The sequence below is a fragment of the Thalassophryne amazonica genome, chromosome 21 (assembly GCF_902500255.1).
Source record: "Thalassophryne amazonica chromosome 21, fThaAma1.1, whole genome shotgun sequence".
NCBI lineage: Eukaryota > Metazoa > Chordata > Actinopteri > Batrachoidiformes > Batrachoididae > Thalassophryne > Thalassophryne amazonica.
Genome location: NC_047123.1, coordinates 24950064 through 24969133, shown reverse-complemented (window position 1 = coordinate 24969133; position 19070 = coordinate 24950064). Strand labels below are relative to the sequence as shown.

The window sequence follows — 19070 nt, the reverse complement described above, 5'->3', positions numbered from 1 at the left end:
AACATCAGCAGTGGAAAAAATGGTTCGGGACTGGGTATCGATGAAAATCACATGCCAACGTTCATTGACGCAGAACACAAGATATTGATGTGGTTTAATCAACTGGGTTTAACACAACCCGTCCAACCTAATGAAGCTTGAGAGGTGCTGCAAAGAGGAATGGGCAAAACTGCTCCAAGATGGATCTGCCAAATGTGTGGCATCATATTCAAGCAGACTTGAGGCTGCAATTACTGCCAGAGGTGCATAAACAAACTGAGCAAACATTGTGAATACTTTCTTAGTTATTTGCAATAAATTTGCGAAAATTTAAAAAACAAACTTTGTTCATATTGTCATTATGGGGTGTTGTGGGTAGAAATTTCAGGGGAATAAATTAATTTACTCAATTGTGGAATCAGGTTCTAACATAAAATGTGGAAAAAGAGAAGCTCTGTGAATACTTTCTAAAGGCACTGTATTATGTATGTAATATTAAGAGGTGTACTTAGGTGGCCGCTCCTCTAATAATTATTACAACAGTGAGTTATTACATCAGGATCAGGATCAGAAAGAGGACATTATTTCAGGGACCACAAAACAGATTTTATATGTAGGATTTCATGTCAGTATTCTGTGTTTAACAGGAGCCCCCCCCCCAAAAAAAAAAAAAAAAAAAAAGAAACAATCTATCAGCAACACAAAGGGTTTGGTGGAAACATATACACACTCAAGTCAATGAGATAAACTGTGAACTGACTTGTGAAAAGATTCCACAATTTACACAGTATCAGATGAGTCAGCATTCTAATGACAAATTTTGAAAAAAATTACTTCTGTCATTAGTGTTCTAATCTTAAAGTCTAATTAAATGCTACCTTATAAGATATCATGAGGACATTCTGCACTTTTTGCAAGCAAAAACACTTCCACAAAGGCTGCCTGTCATTGTCAAAACTTAAATTAAACCACCGTGGGATTCTCTTTGTGACTCATTTATTTATTTTTAACAAGGAAGAATTAATCAAGTACATTGTTACAGGTGTACAGTACACTGAATGGAACACATAAAAACAGCAAACATTACTTAATATTACATAAACAACCAGCTGATACACAGACTATAAGCTATAAATCTATGTGTTTATCTGGGGTGTGTTTAAAAATAAGAAAAAACAAAACAAAATAACAACAAACCCATGTTGTATCCACATCAGTAAACCAATAGCTAAAAGGAAAGAAAGGGGGAAAAAACATTGGTCACATCCCCGTGACAACTCAAGTAAAGCTTGGTGCTTGCGATGTTGACACCTGCAGGAAAAAAAGCAAATATTAAATAAAATGTTTGCAAAGTTGGGTTAAAAAAAAATTAAAAAAAAATTGTTAACATAAGCCATCAATCTGTTTTAGGATGATTAATTTGATTCAATCACTGGTTTAGATTTGTCATTAACTATTCATAAGCTCAGAAAAACTTGATTTCAGAGCTCGTGGAAATCTTTAGACAGTTCGGTCAACGTGAACTGAACAACTTTCACTGACTTTTAGTTCGGGAATATTTGCAATACAAATTAAAAGTCAGCGCATGGAAAAAGTCAGGCAAATGACAGATTTAGTATACTCACATTTACTTCTATCTTTACAATTCAGATTTTTTTTTTTAACTCATCTACCTTTAACAAACAAAAAACTAAGAGAGCGACAGTTACGATAGTAGAGAGATACACCTACCGTTCCATACAAAGAAAAGACAGGGGGATACGTTATCTTCTTAGAAATACTTTGTACGATTGAGAGCTCTTTGCGCTAACTGGCCGCTCTCGTCTGTTATTTTCTCCCAGTCCGTTTGTCCCACCACAAATCCGATGGCGCGCTTTCGATCTGCGTCCTTCTGCTCTTCCAGATCGGCCCAGCGTACCTTAACAAAAGAAACCAGAACAGCCAGAATGTTTGCTTATGGGCAGGAAATGGACGAATTACATTTACCATAAACGTTCCCTCACAAACAAACTGAAGACTGTATCATGAAGCGCTAGGACGTTTACACACAAGTTTTGTGACAGCCCGGTATGTCTAGTTACCCTTTTCTTTCCTGGCTCGGACATGCGAGTGGCATAGTCGTCTGGCAGCTGAAGGTAGTCCTCCAAAGCTTCGCGATCACTTTCACGCTTCCTCTTTCCGCTGCTGCTCAGACCGTCCAGCTTGTCTGCAGAGGGAAGACGCCCGTTCAGCTCGTGTCAAAACCGTACACCCGTCATTACAACAGCCGAGCAAACGCCAGGCTTCTTCTTACTCATTTAGGAGCACATTGTTTTTGCTTCTTTTTAAACATTTAATCAGAGCGAAGCAATTTATTTTCTGTCCCTGCTGAGGCTCAGGAGTTAGAATCAAACTTTATTTCCACATTTACAAGCGGTTATCATTCTACTAGATTCAAATGTGAAAAACATTTGATGTATTTGTATCAGTCTGTGAGCCTTCTTTTCACTGTATTTCCTCCTTTAAAAAAAAAAAAAAAAAAAAAAAAAAACCCTTGAAAAAGGCATCGTCTATTAAATTACACCAAATTGGGGTTTGTTTGTTTTTTTTGTTGTCAGCAGTATACACATTTCTACTAATACATCAGAACAGACAAAACCAGCAAACTGTATAAAAGCATTGAAATATGAGCTTGAATATTTGAAAAACTGAAAATATGAACTCTGTAGTCCTGATCTTATACATTAAGTGCACGTTTTAAAAAAATCAAAGGAAATCCAATGAAAGAGGGCACACAGACTCCATCACTAAATGTCACATTCCTGTGATAAAATGCTAAACTATTTTCTTTTGGCTACCCTTATTTTTGTTCAGGGTCACCACAGTGGATCCGGTATGGTTCCACATAGTGATTTGGCTCCTATGACCAGATAAAATGTAAACATTTCTTTCAGTATTTTTTCTTTTATAGTCTCAGCATAAACATTTTGTTGTTTTGCAGCCATGTAAATGACATGGAAACAGACAAATGTAAATAAAGCATAGATGATTCAAAAAACAACAACAAAACATCTACAACAACACATCTAAAGCTCATCAATTTAAACGTTGCTCAACCAAATTCCTCTATAACTTGGGCAAATATGTGCCAACAGTTGAAGGTTTTTGTTTCAACCGAACAACCGGGCAGATGATTTCACTGATGACTAAAAAGTTGCTTTTCCACTACAACGACAAGACTAATACTAATAGATTAGTACTAGACAGCAGGAACCAGAGCTGAAACTCTTGATTTAACAGGGGCTCTTTTAGAGTGTGATCTAGGGGTAGTACTTTTAGTCAACACAGGTCTAAAGAGGTTCAGTGTTTAGTGATAGACAGTTGTAGTAGTTCATCTTTTGGCTATGACACATCTGCTAAAATATAGATGTGCACCAGGATATGGCACAAGTTTTATTTTCACGAGCTGCCACTGATCCACAGCGTGAATTCTGCCTTCTAGAACAGCTCTTTGTATAATCATCTACCTGTTGCTACATGTACAGAAGGGCTGGATTGTCATTCCTACACTCCTATTGTTATATTTAATAAAAAATAATAAGCGTATGCAGGAGGCGATGGCTGCTGCTGACGCTACGTCAGAAATTACGCAACTTTTTTGTTGTTTCAAATTCAGCAGTTGCTTGTGGCAGGAGTGTGGTTTTCATTTTATTTTTGGTAAAATAATTCACTGTATCCACACAAAAGACTCATTTGGCCTATATAAGGTGCCTGAGCCCAGTGAAGCTGACCCCCCCACCCCGATAAAAAAAAAAAAAAATCCAAGCAAACAGGCTGAGTTTGCTTTGGAGTTTCTGACGGTACATAAACGCAACGGCAGCAGCAGTGCTCACAAACTTGCTTTTGCACTGTATGAAAACATTCAGCTGGTCGAATGAAGTCAAACGAAACGGCAACATTACAAAAACAAATCAAACAATAAAAAAAAAAAAAACATCAAGAACTGCAGCAAAACAAAATACGGACGAATTGAGGTTTTCATTGCCCTTCGTTCAAATTTTTCAACAGTTTAAAAATCCTGACGAAGCGTCAGCTGCAGGAACGAAGCTGCGCAAAGGTTAAATGATACTAACGAAAGTCCAGATTTCTTGTTTCGTTTGGGCTTTGTTGCTCTTCGTTAAATGCCATGTGACCGGGCCTTAAGCCCCACTTACAAAACCCCCAAACTGGTAAAATCGACAATTTGATCCCTGCCTTAACAAGGTCACAAATTATGAATGTCTTAATTTGTGCAGTCCATAGATATCAATCCAGTGAAAACAGTGTATAAAAATAAAGAATTTTTGCCCAAAATCATTTCACCGACACTGCAACATATCCTCTTTGGAGAGCTGCTCTTGGACACCGTACAATGAATAAAGGCCTTCAGTCGTATTTAGCTACATTTTCATTTGGTGTGTCTCCATTAAAGGTCATGTTCCATTATAGATGCTTGTTTGCAACACAATGGCATATTGTATTTTCCAGTGTTACAGATTTTTAGTACTTTGGAAGGTCTCATGACTTGTACTCCAGTGCGACTTGATTTTTCCCCTCTTCAAGAGGCTTTCTTATTTATTCGTTCTGACAGGTGTGACTTGTACTCTGGTGCCATTTACACTTGAGAAAACAGAATCTAACTGTAAAGGTTTATCTGTATCTGGATTCATTATTCAAGCTTAAATTAATATATTTCATATATTTCATATTAAATTTGAATACAGTCTCTATACATTTAAGACACATTCAAAAAGATCAGTGAATCATTTGTGCCTGGGAGAACAAACAGGAACTACTTCTGTTTTTTACAAAGGATCCTGGAAGCCAAACAGTATTGTGTTCAAGATCTTGTCCCTGCAATGAAAAAGCACCTCTAGGGTGATGACACAACAAAAACCCTCCAACTGTCGGCTCTTCTTGGTACACACAGGCCAATCTTTGCTCTATTGAATGGTGTACCAGGCTATCTGTCCTAAAACACAAACTACATAAAAACAAGGCACTTACCAAGTTTTGCTTCCGATGTGTCCATCTCCCATTTGCTTTTTGGAATGTAACCCTATGTTATGTAAAGAAAGACTGCAACAGTTAAACATGTGAAGGACACAAGGACAAGGGGAGGCAGAGACAGCTGGGGAAAAGGGGGATGGCTGAAAAGAGAGGAAACTGGTTTAACAGAGGTCAAAATACACCAATGTTAACTACAGGAATAAAAAGGCATCAGGAATTATTAAGCACAGACATATTAGCAACACTGCCATGCAAATATTTTGAAGTTGTGGCATCTGGCTAAAGATCTTTGTCATTGTTTAGTCTAAGCCAGATGGCCATGAAGAGAACACTCAGAATGGCAGTATTTTGGATGTCTTAAAGCCAAGTTATAGCAGATGGTCCCCCCATTGAGACTTGTCTGCTTGAGGTTTCTTCTTATAATCAAGTAACACATGAGGGAGTTTTCCCTGACAACTGCTGCCAATCTGCTTGCTCATGGGGCAGGTAAGGTCTCAATCTTGCTCATTTGTAGTGCTTTGAGGTGAGTTGTGTTATTATTTGACCCTAAATTAATAAATGAATCTGAAAATCAAAAATGGTGATCACATGCGTGGACTTCACTCCATTGTATTTGTTTTTGAATGTATGGTTTGGAGAACCTTAGAATAACATGTATTGGCTTGGAGGAAATTTAGGGACTGAATAACCAATTACTGTCCTACAGGTCAACAGACACTTTAACCTCTTAAACCCTAGAGTCCCCAAATTTGGGGACTTGCCCTGTTTTGGAACATTTGAACACTCATAACTAACAAATGCTGACACCAACATACACTTATTATACATCAAAATGTCAAGCAAAGTCTCCTCTACAAAAGTATCCACTTCAATCACATATCAACTAACCACAGCTGAAACGCCAAGCAAATAAAGACATAAATTGAAATTCATTTTTTGGGAAAAAAAACCTTATTTACTCCTACCAAGTATTATTTACTTTCAATTTTTTTGCATCCACAACATCCCCTAGGACCTGTCTTTTAGCTGATCCAAACTTTTGCATTTTTGACCTTGTACAAGCTGAGAAATAAATCATAATGTATGGGTATGTGAGTTTGGTGAAATGAGCTCTAGGGCTTAAGGGGTTAAGAACTTAAGGATAGTCTTTTTGAAATAACTGCTGTTTTGTAAATGAAATATTTAAATTTAAGACAAACAGTGTCCATATGATTTGCTGACACATCATAGTTAACTTACAGACACGGTGCTGTTTGACTGTGGATGATTATATCAATAAAAGTTTATAATCAATAAAAAAAAAAATGGAGTTAAATTGTGTGTTGTATGTCTATGTTAACCTCTACCAGGTTAGGCAGCTGCTCCAACAAGCATAAACATAAAGACACCACCAATCTACAGTCGCAGAAGTAGCACATTTGTGTCAAAGGATTATAAATAAATATCATATTTGAGGCTTACACACAGTTTCTCAGTCTTCATTTATCCACTTTCTTCATCATGTTCCTGTTTATACTGTCAAGACGTTATTGTTTATTGCTGTTGGAAAGTATCTTTGAGAGTCGCTATTATTACCCATGAATTTTCTGACCACACTCATACACAGCTGCCTTTTCGAGGAATTACAGTAAAGAGATTTGGTTGTTCTGGGTCAGATGATGCATGTAAATAACTGTCCTTTCAACATGGGTGAGACCCGTGTGTGTCCTGTGCCGGAGAGTTGGCATCGGGACCTCGATGGCTCATGTCCTGTCACAGGTGTGAGAACTAAGAAGGCACTTCGGGGCTGAAGTGGACTCTGTTGCATAAGGTAGTGCAGAACAAGATTAGGAAAGGAGAGAAGGGTAAAGGTACCTCGCCACCTGCACAAATTTGATCCCCACACTGGCGCACAGTCTGGCATGCCAGCGAGTAAACTCGTAAACTGTTGCAAACTGTGCATGAGCTGTGCGTGGCTGTGTGCAAGTGTGCAAAGAAAATTTTGAAATGTTCAAAATCTTTGGCACGCATTAATTTTGTGACCTAGACATGAACATTGCACAATCTATTCAAAAACACTGTAAGTCGATGTGTTTCACTGTTGCGGTGCATCTGAACGATTATGACGAGATGTTACATCCACAATAAACATAATTTTGCAGATACACTACGAAACTCATAAGAAGGAATGACAATGCAACCATTTTAAAAAGCTATGACAATATAAATATTATAAATAATTATAATTGAGATGATTCCAAATGCGTTCACCTTATGAAGTACACGAGAAAAGCTGCAGCTGTAGATAATTTCTCTGCAATTCTGGGAGCGATAAGAGATAGTTTCATCAGCAAAACTCTGAGAGCAAATGCGTCATCCACTGTGAAATAGTTATTTTATATAACACGGTGTCCAGCAGCACAAAGTGCAGCATCCAGTGAAACACAGTGGGTCGCAATGGCATGAGGAATTGTGCAGCAGTGCGGGGATTAAATTTGTTCAAGTGTCAAGGTAGCTTAAGTTGAAGTCAAGAGTACTAAGACAGAATGTTGGGATGAGAGCTGGAGAAGTGGAACACTGGAATGGTGTGTGTGTTTGAAGGAAACGAGACAGAAAGGCAACACGGTTTTGGAACTGGGAAGTAGACCAAGTTGCTGTACACTGGAGCAAATGATCAAGGCAGGAAAGGTGTTGGGATTGTAGCTGGCATAACTGGTCCGAGTCAAATCATAATTTGAATAGAGCAGGGAAGACAACAAAACCAGTGCAAGTATCACCAAAGATAATCTGGCGACAATCAGGGTTGGGTATCATATGGGGTTTGGTCAATATCAGTGCTAAACAGATACTTCTAAAATGGTTATGATGACTGAAGTCATAGTTCATTTGATTAAAATGCAACGGTTGACTCGATTAAATAATGAATTTTTTTTAAACATATGGGAAATTCTTATGTAAAATTAAAAAATATTAACATCTTGAATACAGATGGAGATAATTGCAAAACAAATTTAGATAACTTCATATAATTAAAACCCGTAAAACCAATTACAAGAATCCTACACTCGATCATTTTGTAATTGTCATTTTGTTGAAAAGTTAAAAGCCACGTGACCAGTGTTCTGACCACTTTATTTTATTATTTTTATTTATTTTTTTAATCATTTGAGGGAAAAATAATTATATAATTTTGAGCTAGTATGGTATAAAGAAATAATTAAAAAGCCACTTGATAGGAATGAAAATATGACTTTGTGTTTATAATAATCCCTGGTTATGACGGGGCGGGGGGGAGGGGAGTGCTTTTGTTGATATAACAATATATCAATTAATTACATATTTCATACTGCTTTAAGGAATTCTGTTCAATGTCTATTAATAATAACAACTGTTGACATCAAAGCACTGTGACCAAAATGTAAGTCCCTTTTCTGTTGTTTATAATTTTAAAACAACAAAATAAATAAATATCAAATGAGAAGGATCTATTTTACTCGTTATATAAAACAAATAATGAATTTTTTTCATTCTTTCAATGGAACGGTGAAAGAATTCTGTGAAAGCTGGAACGTACCATTCAACTCTGCTTCGTCTCATTGAATGGAATGTTCTATCTTTCACCTCATGAAATATTTGTACCATTGAACTCATGAACATTCATTATTTGTATACTGAATCATACCTAGCGGAGACGAGATGGCTGGATCAAGTTCAGCATTCACAAATGGTTAATACCATGTCGCCTCTGTGCAAATGCGCATTCAAATTAACTGGAGTAGTCTATTCTTAGGTACTAAGACCAGTGATTCTTTGACAGTATTTTAGGCCTGGAGAGTCACCAGACTAACAAGAATCTTGCTAGGCCAGAAATATTTCAGCAACGGCAACAACAAACAAACACCAATGATATTGTGAAATGTAACAGCAAATATCCATTAACCAACAAATATTTGTGTTTATTGAACACATAAAACTGCAAAATAAATAAATAAATAAATAATTAACAACAACTTGCAGCCACTTTTTCTGTTGGCTTTCATCCTTAAATCAACAGGGGGCAACACCCCCTGAAAATCGGCCCCCTGCCTTCATTGCGCATGCATGATTTCGGAGCTCAGCAGCGTCATTTCTGAGCGTCACCAGCTATTCACCGATTATCACCTCGTTTCTGCTTCAAACTGCACTGCAGCCATCATCTGTCTCAGCGACAGATATCTGAAGCTTTTGTACAACAAACATTTCCACATAAATTCAGCAATATTTCATAATGAAAGACGGCAGACCGATCAGCGTGCAGCTGCTGCAGCGCCTACGTCATTTCAGAGGGTTAATAACGACTCGCCAATTATCGCCTCGTTTTCTGCTTAAAACTGATTTTAGAATGATTTAAGAGGTATTACCTTGTCATCTGATCATTAATAATCCATTTGATCGCTTTGGGTGTAGAGAGTCCATGTCAGACGTGCTGCTGTGCAAGACGCACGGGCAGTGAAGGCAGTGCGGACCGTTCGGTCTGCGATACTGGTACTATGTGGGCATTTCCATGCTGAATGGGAAAATTAGGCAAAAGTTTTTTTTATAGTGTTTCCCTTTCATTTTAAGTATTTTTAATATGAAATAAGTTGTTCTTTCAGGAAACAAAATACTTTTGGTTGTTAGGTGTTTTCTTCATGTAAATTTCAAGAATTGAATAACTGCATTTGTTTTGATAATTTTTTTTATATTTTTAGATAGGATTTTTTTCTCCTCTGAAGGATTATTTTTTAAAGAAATCTCAAAAGTTTCAATGTTATGTCTATTTAAGTAGGTCTTCTTCTAAATATTTTCAGTGGTGAAGTTTTGTTCTACCATCTACCTTTTCTTTGACAGCCTTCCTCACTTGGTAGAATAGAATAGAATAGAATAAATTCTTTATTGTCCACCGATGTGGAAAATTGTCTTCGGCTCACCAGCACAAAAAAGACAAAACAGTCATAAAACAGCCATACAAACACACGAATAAAACAAAAATAAGATACATAAAATACATGGAAGTAAAGGAAGAAGTAGAATAAGACCTAGTAAGATAAATAAAACGTACAATAAGATCTAATAAAATCAAATAAAACAGAAGTAAAGCAGTTCAGGTTTAATTTGTGGAGTGGTCACTTTTTTGAGTTCATTATGGTGACGGCATTTGGTATAAAAGATTTTTTGAAAGAACCTTTGGCCAGAGGAGCTCTGTAGCGCCTCCCAGACTTCAAGAGCTCAAACTGACAGGACAGAGGATGAGAGCTGTCTGCCAGGACTCTCTCAGCTTTCCTCCTCATCCTGTCAGTGTAAATGTGGGCCAGAGTCTTCTGGGGTTTTCCCACAATTTTCCCCGCCATTTTTACAATTCTATTTAATTTGTCCTTACATTTACAACTCAAGTGACCAAACCAAACACAAAGATGAAATGTTAAAATACTCTCAATATGTGCAGAATACACATGCTCTAAAATCTGCAGATTAACACCAAGACAACTCAATCTTCTGAGAAGACTGAGTCGCTGTGAACATTTCTTAAAGATAAAATCAGTGTTTTCAAAGAAGCTCAAGTGACTATCAAGAACTGTACCAAGATATTTAAAAGTTTCAACTGTTTCAACAAGCTGGCCATTGAGTGAAACTGGCTGCATGGTCAGTTCTTGCTTTGTGTGAAAAACAAGCTCCTTTGTCTTAGACACATTGATTTCCAGCTGGCTGTCAAGACACCAAGCTTCAAGAGCCTTAGTGTGAGCGAGATAGGAGCCTTCGCCAGAGGAGTCACACTTTTGTAGCAGGCCGACTAGGGCCATGTCATCTGTGTATTTAATCAGTTTAAAGTTTGTGTCATTAACTGCAAATTTGTTTGTAAAAAGAGAGAAGAGCAGAGGTGAAAGAACACTACCCTGTGGGCAGAATGTTGTTAGCACAAACTCTTTGAGGGCGACAAGACAGAAAGTCTCTGATCCAGAGCATCAGGCCCTTTTCAACATTTAAATCAGCCAGCCTTTTCAGAAGAATATGTAATTTCATAGAATTAAAAGCTGCACTGAAGTCTACAAACAAAACCCGAGCATATGCTTTAGCAAGTGAAAGCTGCTTTGAGATCATGTCCAGCAAGATCAATCCAGCATCATCAGTACCTCTGTCCTTCTTATAGGCAAATTGCAGAGGGTCTAGTTCACTGACCACTGTGGTGGTCAGGACGTCAACTAAAACTCTCTCCATAGTTTTACATAATATGGAGGTTATGGCAATAGGCCGAAAATCTTCAGGTTTGCTTGCCCCTGGCTTTTTTTTGGTATAGGCCTTATTATGGAGAATTTCCAAGATTTGGGCACTCCTGTGACAAGAAGGGAATTAAACAATCTGGAAAAGACTCCTTTTAATTGAGGAGCACAGTCTTTGAGTAGACGGGCTTTCAGGCAATCTGGGCCAGTGGCCTTGTTTGGCTTCAGTTTAGAAAGACTTTTAGCCACGTCATCCTCAGTGATAGCTGTGGGAGCTCCTGCAGGACGATTTTTACAGATCTCATCACATTCCTGTTTATCATCCACTTTATCAAATCTACAGAAGAAACGGTTTAACTCATCAACAAAACATTGATTAATGGGTGTAAGAGCATCACATTTCTTACTGGATTTGCCCATCAGTGTATTTAGACCTTCCCAGGCTTGTTTTATATTGCCACTGAAAAATTTACTTTCTACTTTATTCTTGTACTCAATTTTTGCCTTAAATATATTCCCTCTCAGCTGTTTCCTTTTTTCCTGCATTAATTGCACATTACCAGAGCAGAAGGCTGCCTTCTTTTCATTAAGACAAATTTTCAATTGTTTGGACACCCAGGGTTTGTTATTTGGGAATATTTTCACAGTTTTAGTCTCTGACACATTATTCTCACAGAACTTAATATAAGATGTGATAGTGTCAGTGAGTTCATCTCCATCCAAACAGGATTCAAAGAAAATGTCCCAAATTAAATGTTATGTAACGCGAGTCACAAAAAAGTACAATTTTTCTCACAAAAAAAGAATTCTATACTAGCAGTAAACTGGCAATGATATATTTGCATCTCTAGCCCTCAATGGTTATTGGGAAACCAGTAGCAGGCCTGGTGTTTCCTTTTAAGATAAATTATTGAGCACTGAATATGTGTAACGCGAGTCATAAAAATGGGATCAAGTAACGCGAGTCACAATATTTAAACTTCATGATTTCTTTTTAAATTGTTTCAATTTCATTTCTTTGGTAGTTTCTAAGATTAAGTACAGATGGAAGCACTTTCTTTTACCCACAATTCATTTCACTTTCCTGTTTGTGCTGATGCCACACCTCAAACAAAAACAAAAGAAATTTTCATCCGACTTAATGTTGAAAATCAAGTAAGTTAAAAAATGTATTTTACATTATCATTTGACTTTTGAATACTGAGAAACTATGTAGACATTTAATTTGCACAAAAGTTAAGAAAATTAGGGTAAACAAAGAGCTGTTATTTAGCAAGGCCTACATGTATGTGTATGACTGACATGTATGTGTATGACTGAATGTTCATTACATGCATTATCTACATGTAAAAGTAGGTATGCATCTTAAAGCCAATTGCCAGCAGATTGAGGCTGCCTCTGTGTTTCTCTGAACATTCTAAGCACACATAATTGAGTTTCACATAGTGATTTTAAATAGTGAAATAAATTATGAGAATTAAAACAAGGTCACTGATTCTAGTGCCTTGGTGGGTGACTGGTTTGGTGTAGTATATGATGGGAAGATCTACCCAGGGGAGGTCCAAAGTATTGAAAAGGGTGAATACCAAGTTTCTGTAATGATACCAGCTGGCAAGTTTTGGAAATGGCCTGATAAACCAGATGAGATATTTTACACCAGTGACAAACTAGTGAAAAAGCTGCAACCACCTTTTGCTGTTAACAACTGTGGTCACTTTGGTTTTCCTGATTTTTGAATCCAAGTGATCTCTTGCAATTGGAATGAGAGTTTACCTCAGTAGTCAGTACTATAGAAAGGTATGGTATGCCAATATACATGTACATGTATTAGATTTGTACTATTTACTAGGTTATCCATGTACACTAAATTAAGAAAACAAAGGGTTAATGTTTACTTCAGTGAACTTTAATAAAAAAAAAAAAAAAAAAAAAAAAAAAAAAAAAAAAAGGAGTTCCCAAGAAATATCTTCAGTTACAGATTACTTTTAAATAAAAAATGCTTTACATCTGGTGGCATAATTGTACTTTTACACTTTGAGGAAAAATGTAATGCGAGTCACGATGATTATGCAAGAGCCCAAGAATATTTGGTGTAAAATATTTTATTTTCCCTTATAACATAAGAGCCTCATGTGTTACAATTACATTACTGGTATTTCTATGTTTCAGTTATTTTCAGTTGGAGACTTTTAAAAATAGTTGGTTAAGTTTTTTGCCCTTTACTTTTTGTGTAACGTGAGTCACGTTGTAATTAATAGTAATTAAAAGACTTATTAAAGATTTGGTCTTACTTTTTTGGTGCCATTTCATACCTTGTACCAGCTGACCCATGCATGCAATTAATTGTGTTTAAACATGTATTTATGTAGGAGTTGCACAGAAAAAATACTTTCTAATTTACCAAAAAATGTAACGCAAGTCACATGGAAACGCCCATGTCAAAAATATCATGACAACAAATATCATGATCATTAATAATGTTGAGATATATCGTCAATGTTATGTCTGTGGTTTTTGTTCCCAGTTGGGAAACCTGGATGGGATGGTGATGTTTAAGGTGCATTTTCAGGTTGGTTGTACGAGTATTTACAATTTTCATGGATTATTTGTCCCATTTGTGTTGCGTAGCATTTAGTATGCAATTGGGCTCCATACGTTTTGTACCATTGCACGCTGCGACCACCACCCACGCACACACCAGTGGAAGTGGCGTTTAGCTAAACATGGCAGTTTGTTTTGCTGACGGACGATGATTTGAATGAGCTAATTGACTGTGCTAATTCTTCTAACACACACACAAAAAACAAATTAACTACGCCGTAAGTTGTCTGAAGGCACGAAAAGTTGTTAGGATGAGGTTAGGATGCAAACGTGGACAAATTTCTGATGTGATTTCTCGCTGGAGTGAGGAAGTACACAAAGTCAGCGCACGGCATCATTGACTATATCATCAGAATTATTTTTGAACTATCGAACTTAATGAATGTTTATTAATTCTTTTAATGGAACAGTGAAAACTGAAACGTACCATTCAACTTTGCTTCGTCTCATTGAATGGAATGTTCTATCTTTCACCTCATGAAATATTTGTACCACTGAACTCATAAACATTCATTATCTGTATATTGAATCATACCTACTAGAGAGGAGATGGCTGGATCAAGTTCAGAGTTCACAAATGGTTAGTACCATGTCACCTCTGTGCAAATACACATTCAAATTAACTGGAGTAACGGAGTAGTCTATTCATAGGTACTAAGATGAGTGATTCTTTGACAGCATTTTAGGCCTGGAGAGTCACCAGACTAACAAGAATCCTGCCAGGCTACAAATATTTCAGCAACAACAACAACAAACAAACACACCAATGATATTATGAAATGTAACAGCAAATAACCATTAACCAACAAATATTTGTATTTATTCACAGCGCTGATTAGCTCTGCAGAGCCAATGCTCAAATGCTCAAAAAGCAATGTTCAAATCACCCTCGCCCCCATGCCGTTGTTCACACGTGACTCAAAACACCTTCACTAAATACTGCAATGCATGTTGAACACGTACAACTGCAAAAAAAAGACATTTCATCCAGGTTTTAACTTTCAACAAACAGATTTGAAAGTGAAAATAGTCCTAATCAAATAAGATTGGTAAAGGGGGTCACGTAGTGCAAAACAAGTTTTTATCTGCCCCTTACATTTTTTATGTGTTTGCTGTTTAATGTTAAACATCTCAAAGGTCCCACAATTCTGTGAGTATTTTCAGTCATTCTCCAGCTATAAACACCCTTTAGGCCTGAAACGGTTTCCTTATGTCACCCCTGTGACATAAGGAACAGAAATACACCCCAACTGCTCTAATTTTACATCAGATTATTAAAAGTACCTCCCTGTCCACATGTATGCATACTCAGAGGCCCAGAATGAATAAAAATCACAGAAAAAACAAACTGATAAGCAAAGTGAAACATGCTATATCATACAGCAACCCCACCTTAATTGAGGTGATTACATTTAAAATTCACTGCGCCGTGCAGCAATGACTCATGCTCACTGTGTTTATGACGTGTCATTTTTGCAGAGTTCACAGGTTACACACTGCTTTTGCATTTTAACGCTCTATGCGCCTCGGATTTGAGTTTTCACAGAGTATCAGAGCTGAAAAAAAACTTGAGGGGAAACATGTAAGAATCAATCATAGACACACAACTCTTCACATAAACTGTTAGAAAAGAATATTCTCGAGCTCGATGAAGTATTAGTAAATTCATTAACCTAAAAAAAATAAATAAAATGTCATTCAATTAATGTTTCTCCAATATTTCCAACCTTCAATAGAAAAACAACTTTGTTTACATTAGTAAAGTAAAAATCTACCACCATTATTCTTTAAGCCACTGGTGACACCAAACCAAGTCACCACCTAAAGCCTGTGTCGCACAGTGATGGATCAAGGAAACATAGGAAGAGATGATATGAATTTTGGATATGTGTTTTTATCCTGCAAAAGTCCTTTTTGCATTCACCAACTGTGTTCCTTTGTGCATGCTCAAACACTTCTCGGTGCCTGCACATTTATTAACGTTTTGTCCTTTGTTTTTTTATTTTACGATTCGCTGGTGTTTTTATCTTGTGGCTGTCCCATGCTTCAGACTAGGCTTCTGATCAGCCAAAGCTTTGGCGTGGGGTCTGAATTCTGCACGCACCTGAATTCTGCCCATTTAGCCAAAGTCAAGAAAAAGACAGCACAGCTTTGTGCTTTTAAATCTTTTATATCTGGATGTCAGGCCGCTCTTGGCAGATTCTCTTGGTGAGCTGGCGGCACAGAGTTGTTTGATGCCCTCACAACTGCAGCCGCACAGAACGCCTGCACAGTGAGACGACACTGTCAGCGCACAAACATAGTGAGGAAGTATGACATTACAATCCCTGAGTGTGCTGGATTCCATTCACATTTGTGTTGAGACCTCAGTGAATCCCGCTCAAATCCAGCTCCCACCAGAGTGCACATTGAAAAAGGGAAAATCCTTCTGCTCTCTGTGCTGCTAGTGGAAATGTGATGTCATCTGTCCACCAGAGCCCCAAATCCATGGGATACTGACAGATTATGCGGTTTTACTACCAGACAAAATATTTAAATATGTAACCAATCTATTCGCTCTCTCCGTCACAGTGCAACGCCACCTTAACAGTCTCAATGTTTAAATTATGGACCTGCAAAGTTAAGCTAAACTACAAGCAAGAGTAAAGGACAGCACTTTTGGGAGCTTGTAAATACAGAAAAAGCTACTCATCCTGCATCGCAGGGATCAAAGCCAATTTTGTTCCCACACATCTCTGTAAGATGGCATTTTTGCAGATAAAAACAATTAAGTCATGTGTTTGACTTGATTGTTTTCATCTGGCACAGTAACCACTAACCGGCAGACGTCTTCCTGTGTGAAACTACTCAACTCCAACAATGAACAGGGAGTCCTGTATTGTAGTCAGCTTGATTCTAACTGTTCTACTTTCACTGGTCAAACTCCAGAAGGACAGTCACTCTGAACAAGAGGAGAGCAACAGAATCACACAGTCTCATCAGACCTTCTTTTACTTACACTGCTTCCTCAACCTAAGACCAGACTGCACCAGGGACTGATTGCCCATACACATTATGGGATGCTTCACTATGTCCCTGTCCTGCCCCCGACTTTTCTTGCATATCTCCATCAAATGTTACGCACATAGAGGATAATCTGATTGTTTACATGGCTTAAAGTTCATTGTGCTGAAGTACTTAGAACATGCAACGTATAAATTCTATATTCAGAAACACTAATTTATTTTCTTTGTTTTTTTTCTGAGAAAGTGTAATGTCCTTTCTCCTCTCTCCATTCTTTTTCATTTTACTTCTTTTTTATTTTGGTTTAATAGGAAAAAAAGAAGTGAAATTAACACAAAAACTGACACACCAGACCAAAGCCTGGATTTTCAAGGAACATGTTGAACACCATAGGCATGCATATACAAAGAAGAGCTGAAAAACACAGAAAAAGGTCATAAGGTAATATGTCAAAAAGAAGGCCGCTTGAATATTTGCTTATCCAGCAGCGGAATGAACGGAATAGGAGGAGCCTCATTATTTTCCATTCTGCAACTATAATGCAATAACATTTATGACATAATTATGTAAAAGTGTAGAACTGTGCTAAAACATTCAGTTACCAGTAGACAAGTAATTTGCTGAGCCGTTAACGTCATTATTAAGTATCATAACGTAGATATTATAGGTAAATACATGAACTATTGGTTGCCACCAAACATCAGTTTTAGAAATGGAAAAACTGACACATACGCCTATTTCAAGCTACATCTAACTTCAAAACCACAGATATGTTGAGAGTAGACGTGGCCACGTTAATATGAATAGAGGGACCCGGGTTAAGCCTGGTTCACATGACAGGGTTTTAAAATTATCTGTAGGTTTCCAAAACCTGAGAGACCACACACGTGAAGATAAAAAATCATGGATCTAACAGGTTTGGTCGTACAGTGGACAACAACACCACACACGAACAGATTTCACACACGAACATTTACAATTCAGACAGGAAATCTTGCAAAATCTCTCGAGATTAAACGTGACTTCAGAGTAAACAAAAGGAGGTACTTTGAGGACTATTTACAACAAAGGGAAAAAAACGATACAAAAAGAAAAAGAAAAGGTGTTCTTTAAAGGAGTGGAGACAGCGCGACCACCGGACTTTCTGGTAAGTTAGAACAGCTGTTTTGATTTTATTTTCCACTCCGTACGTCTGTCACCTCGCTTTCTGATTGGCTGCACGTCACATTCAGCAGGCTGCGTGCTCGTTTGTGGTCGGAGGACACAACACACGCTGCGATATCGGGTCAAGAAAATCCAACATGTTGAATATCCCCGATTTGCGATCGGAGCGCTCCTGACGCCCATCCAAGCAGATCAGAGCGCTCTTAACACACCACACGTGGGAGGAATATCTGATAAGATTATCTTTAGCATCATCACGATTGTCGGGGATTGTCGGAAGGGGAAGATTGGGTCCGATATCGGTCTAATTATCCTGCCGTGTGAACCCGGCCTTACAGAGGGACGATTTCACTGTGACAATGACGCTACTATTTAATTTACTTTACAAGAATATATTAATTTGCATAGGATGTTCAATCGCCATGACGGGCCAAAACAAAGGTAGTGCAGGCCCAGCTTGGCCAACAGGTCACACCCTGGGCAGCACTAGCTGAGAGACACAGACAGAAGAAAGAAGTATGCTTTAGCTCATACTTTTTTAATAAAAACTTCCTGGGGGATTGTGTGGATTAGTGACTATATTTTATGAAATTTCTATTTAGAAACAGTTTGCCTGTCTTACTGACAGATGAGCACAACTGCAAGTAAACCATCATCAATTCAGCATCCACTAACCATCCAGCAGGTGGCAGACATGTCTATGAGACATTTCACTGGAAAAACAAAGTTGCTTTTTTGAGTGTTGTGTTGCATTAAAGTTCATTGTTTTTTGAGTTATTGTGTTAAACTACAGCCGATAGACTCGTTCACTCAGCTATTCACTCACTCTATCTTAGAGCAGTGGTTCTCAACCCTTGTTGTAACATACATTTTTATCCGTTTGGGCTCAGCCACAAGCTGATTCGCTCATTCAAATGCACGCAATCAAGTGCTAATGAATGAGCTTGTCAGGTTTTGGCAGAGTAGGGAAAAATGGAAAATGCGTAAGTGAGGTAGTCCTTGAGGACCAGGGGGAAGGTGCCTAGGCTTATTCAAAGCCTAGGAACATCTGTGTATTGTGAGCCCTCTTATCTCCTGCCT

The 19070-nt window shown here is 37.7% G+C and overlaps 1 protein-coding gene across 4 annotated transcripts in view; it reads right to left on the bottom strand.

Annotated features, from left to right (window-relative positions):
• The window catches only part of ylpm1 (YLP motif containing 1), a 49756-nt gene that overhangs the window by 6116 nt on the left and 24570 nt on the right, over positions 1-19070 (bottom strand). For 3 of the 4 annotated variants that reach the window (XM_034162387.1, XM_034162389.1, XM_034162388.1), the window contains 4 exons: positions 5005-5056; positions 2061-2185; positions 1711-1897; positions 964-1290 (listed from right to left, as the gene is read on the bottom strand). The exons of the other annotated variant lie outside the window; for it this stretch is intronic. In XM_034162387.1, coding sequence (XP_034018278.1) covers positions 1751-1897; positions 2061-2185; positions 5005-5056 — 324 coding nt within the window. In that variant the 3' untranslated portion in view covers positions 964-1290; positions 1711-1750. Of the gene's footprint in view, positions 1-963; positions 1291-1710; positions 1898-2060; positions 2186-5004; positions 5057-19070 lie in introns of those variants that run through there. 4 annotated transcript variants of the gene reach the window in all.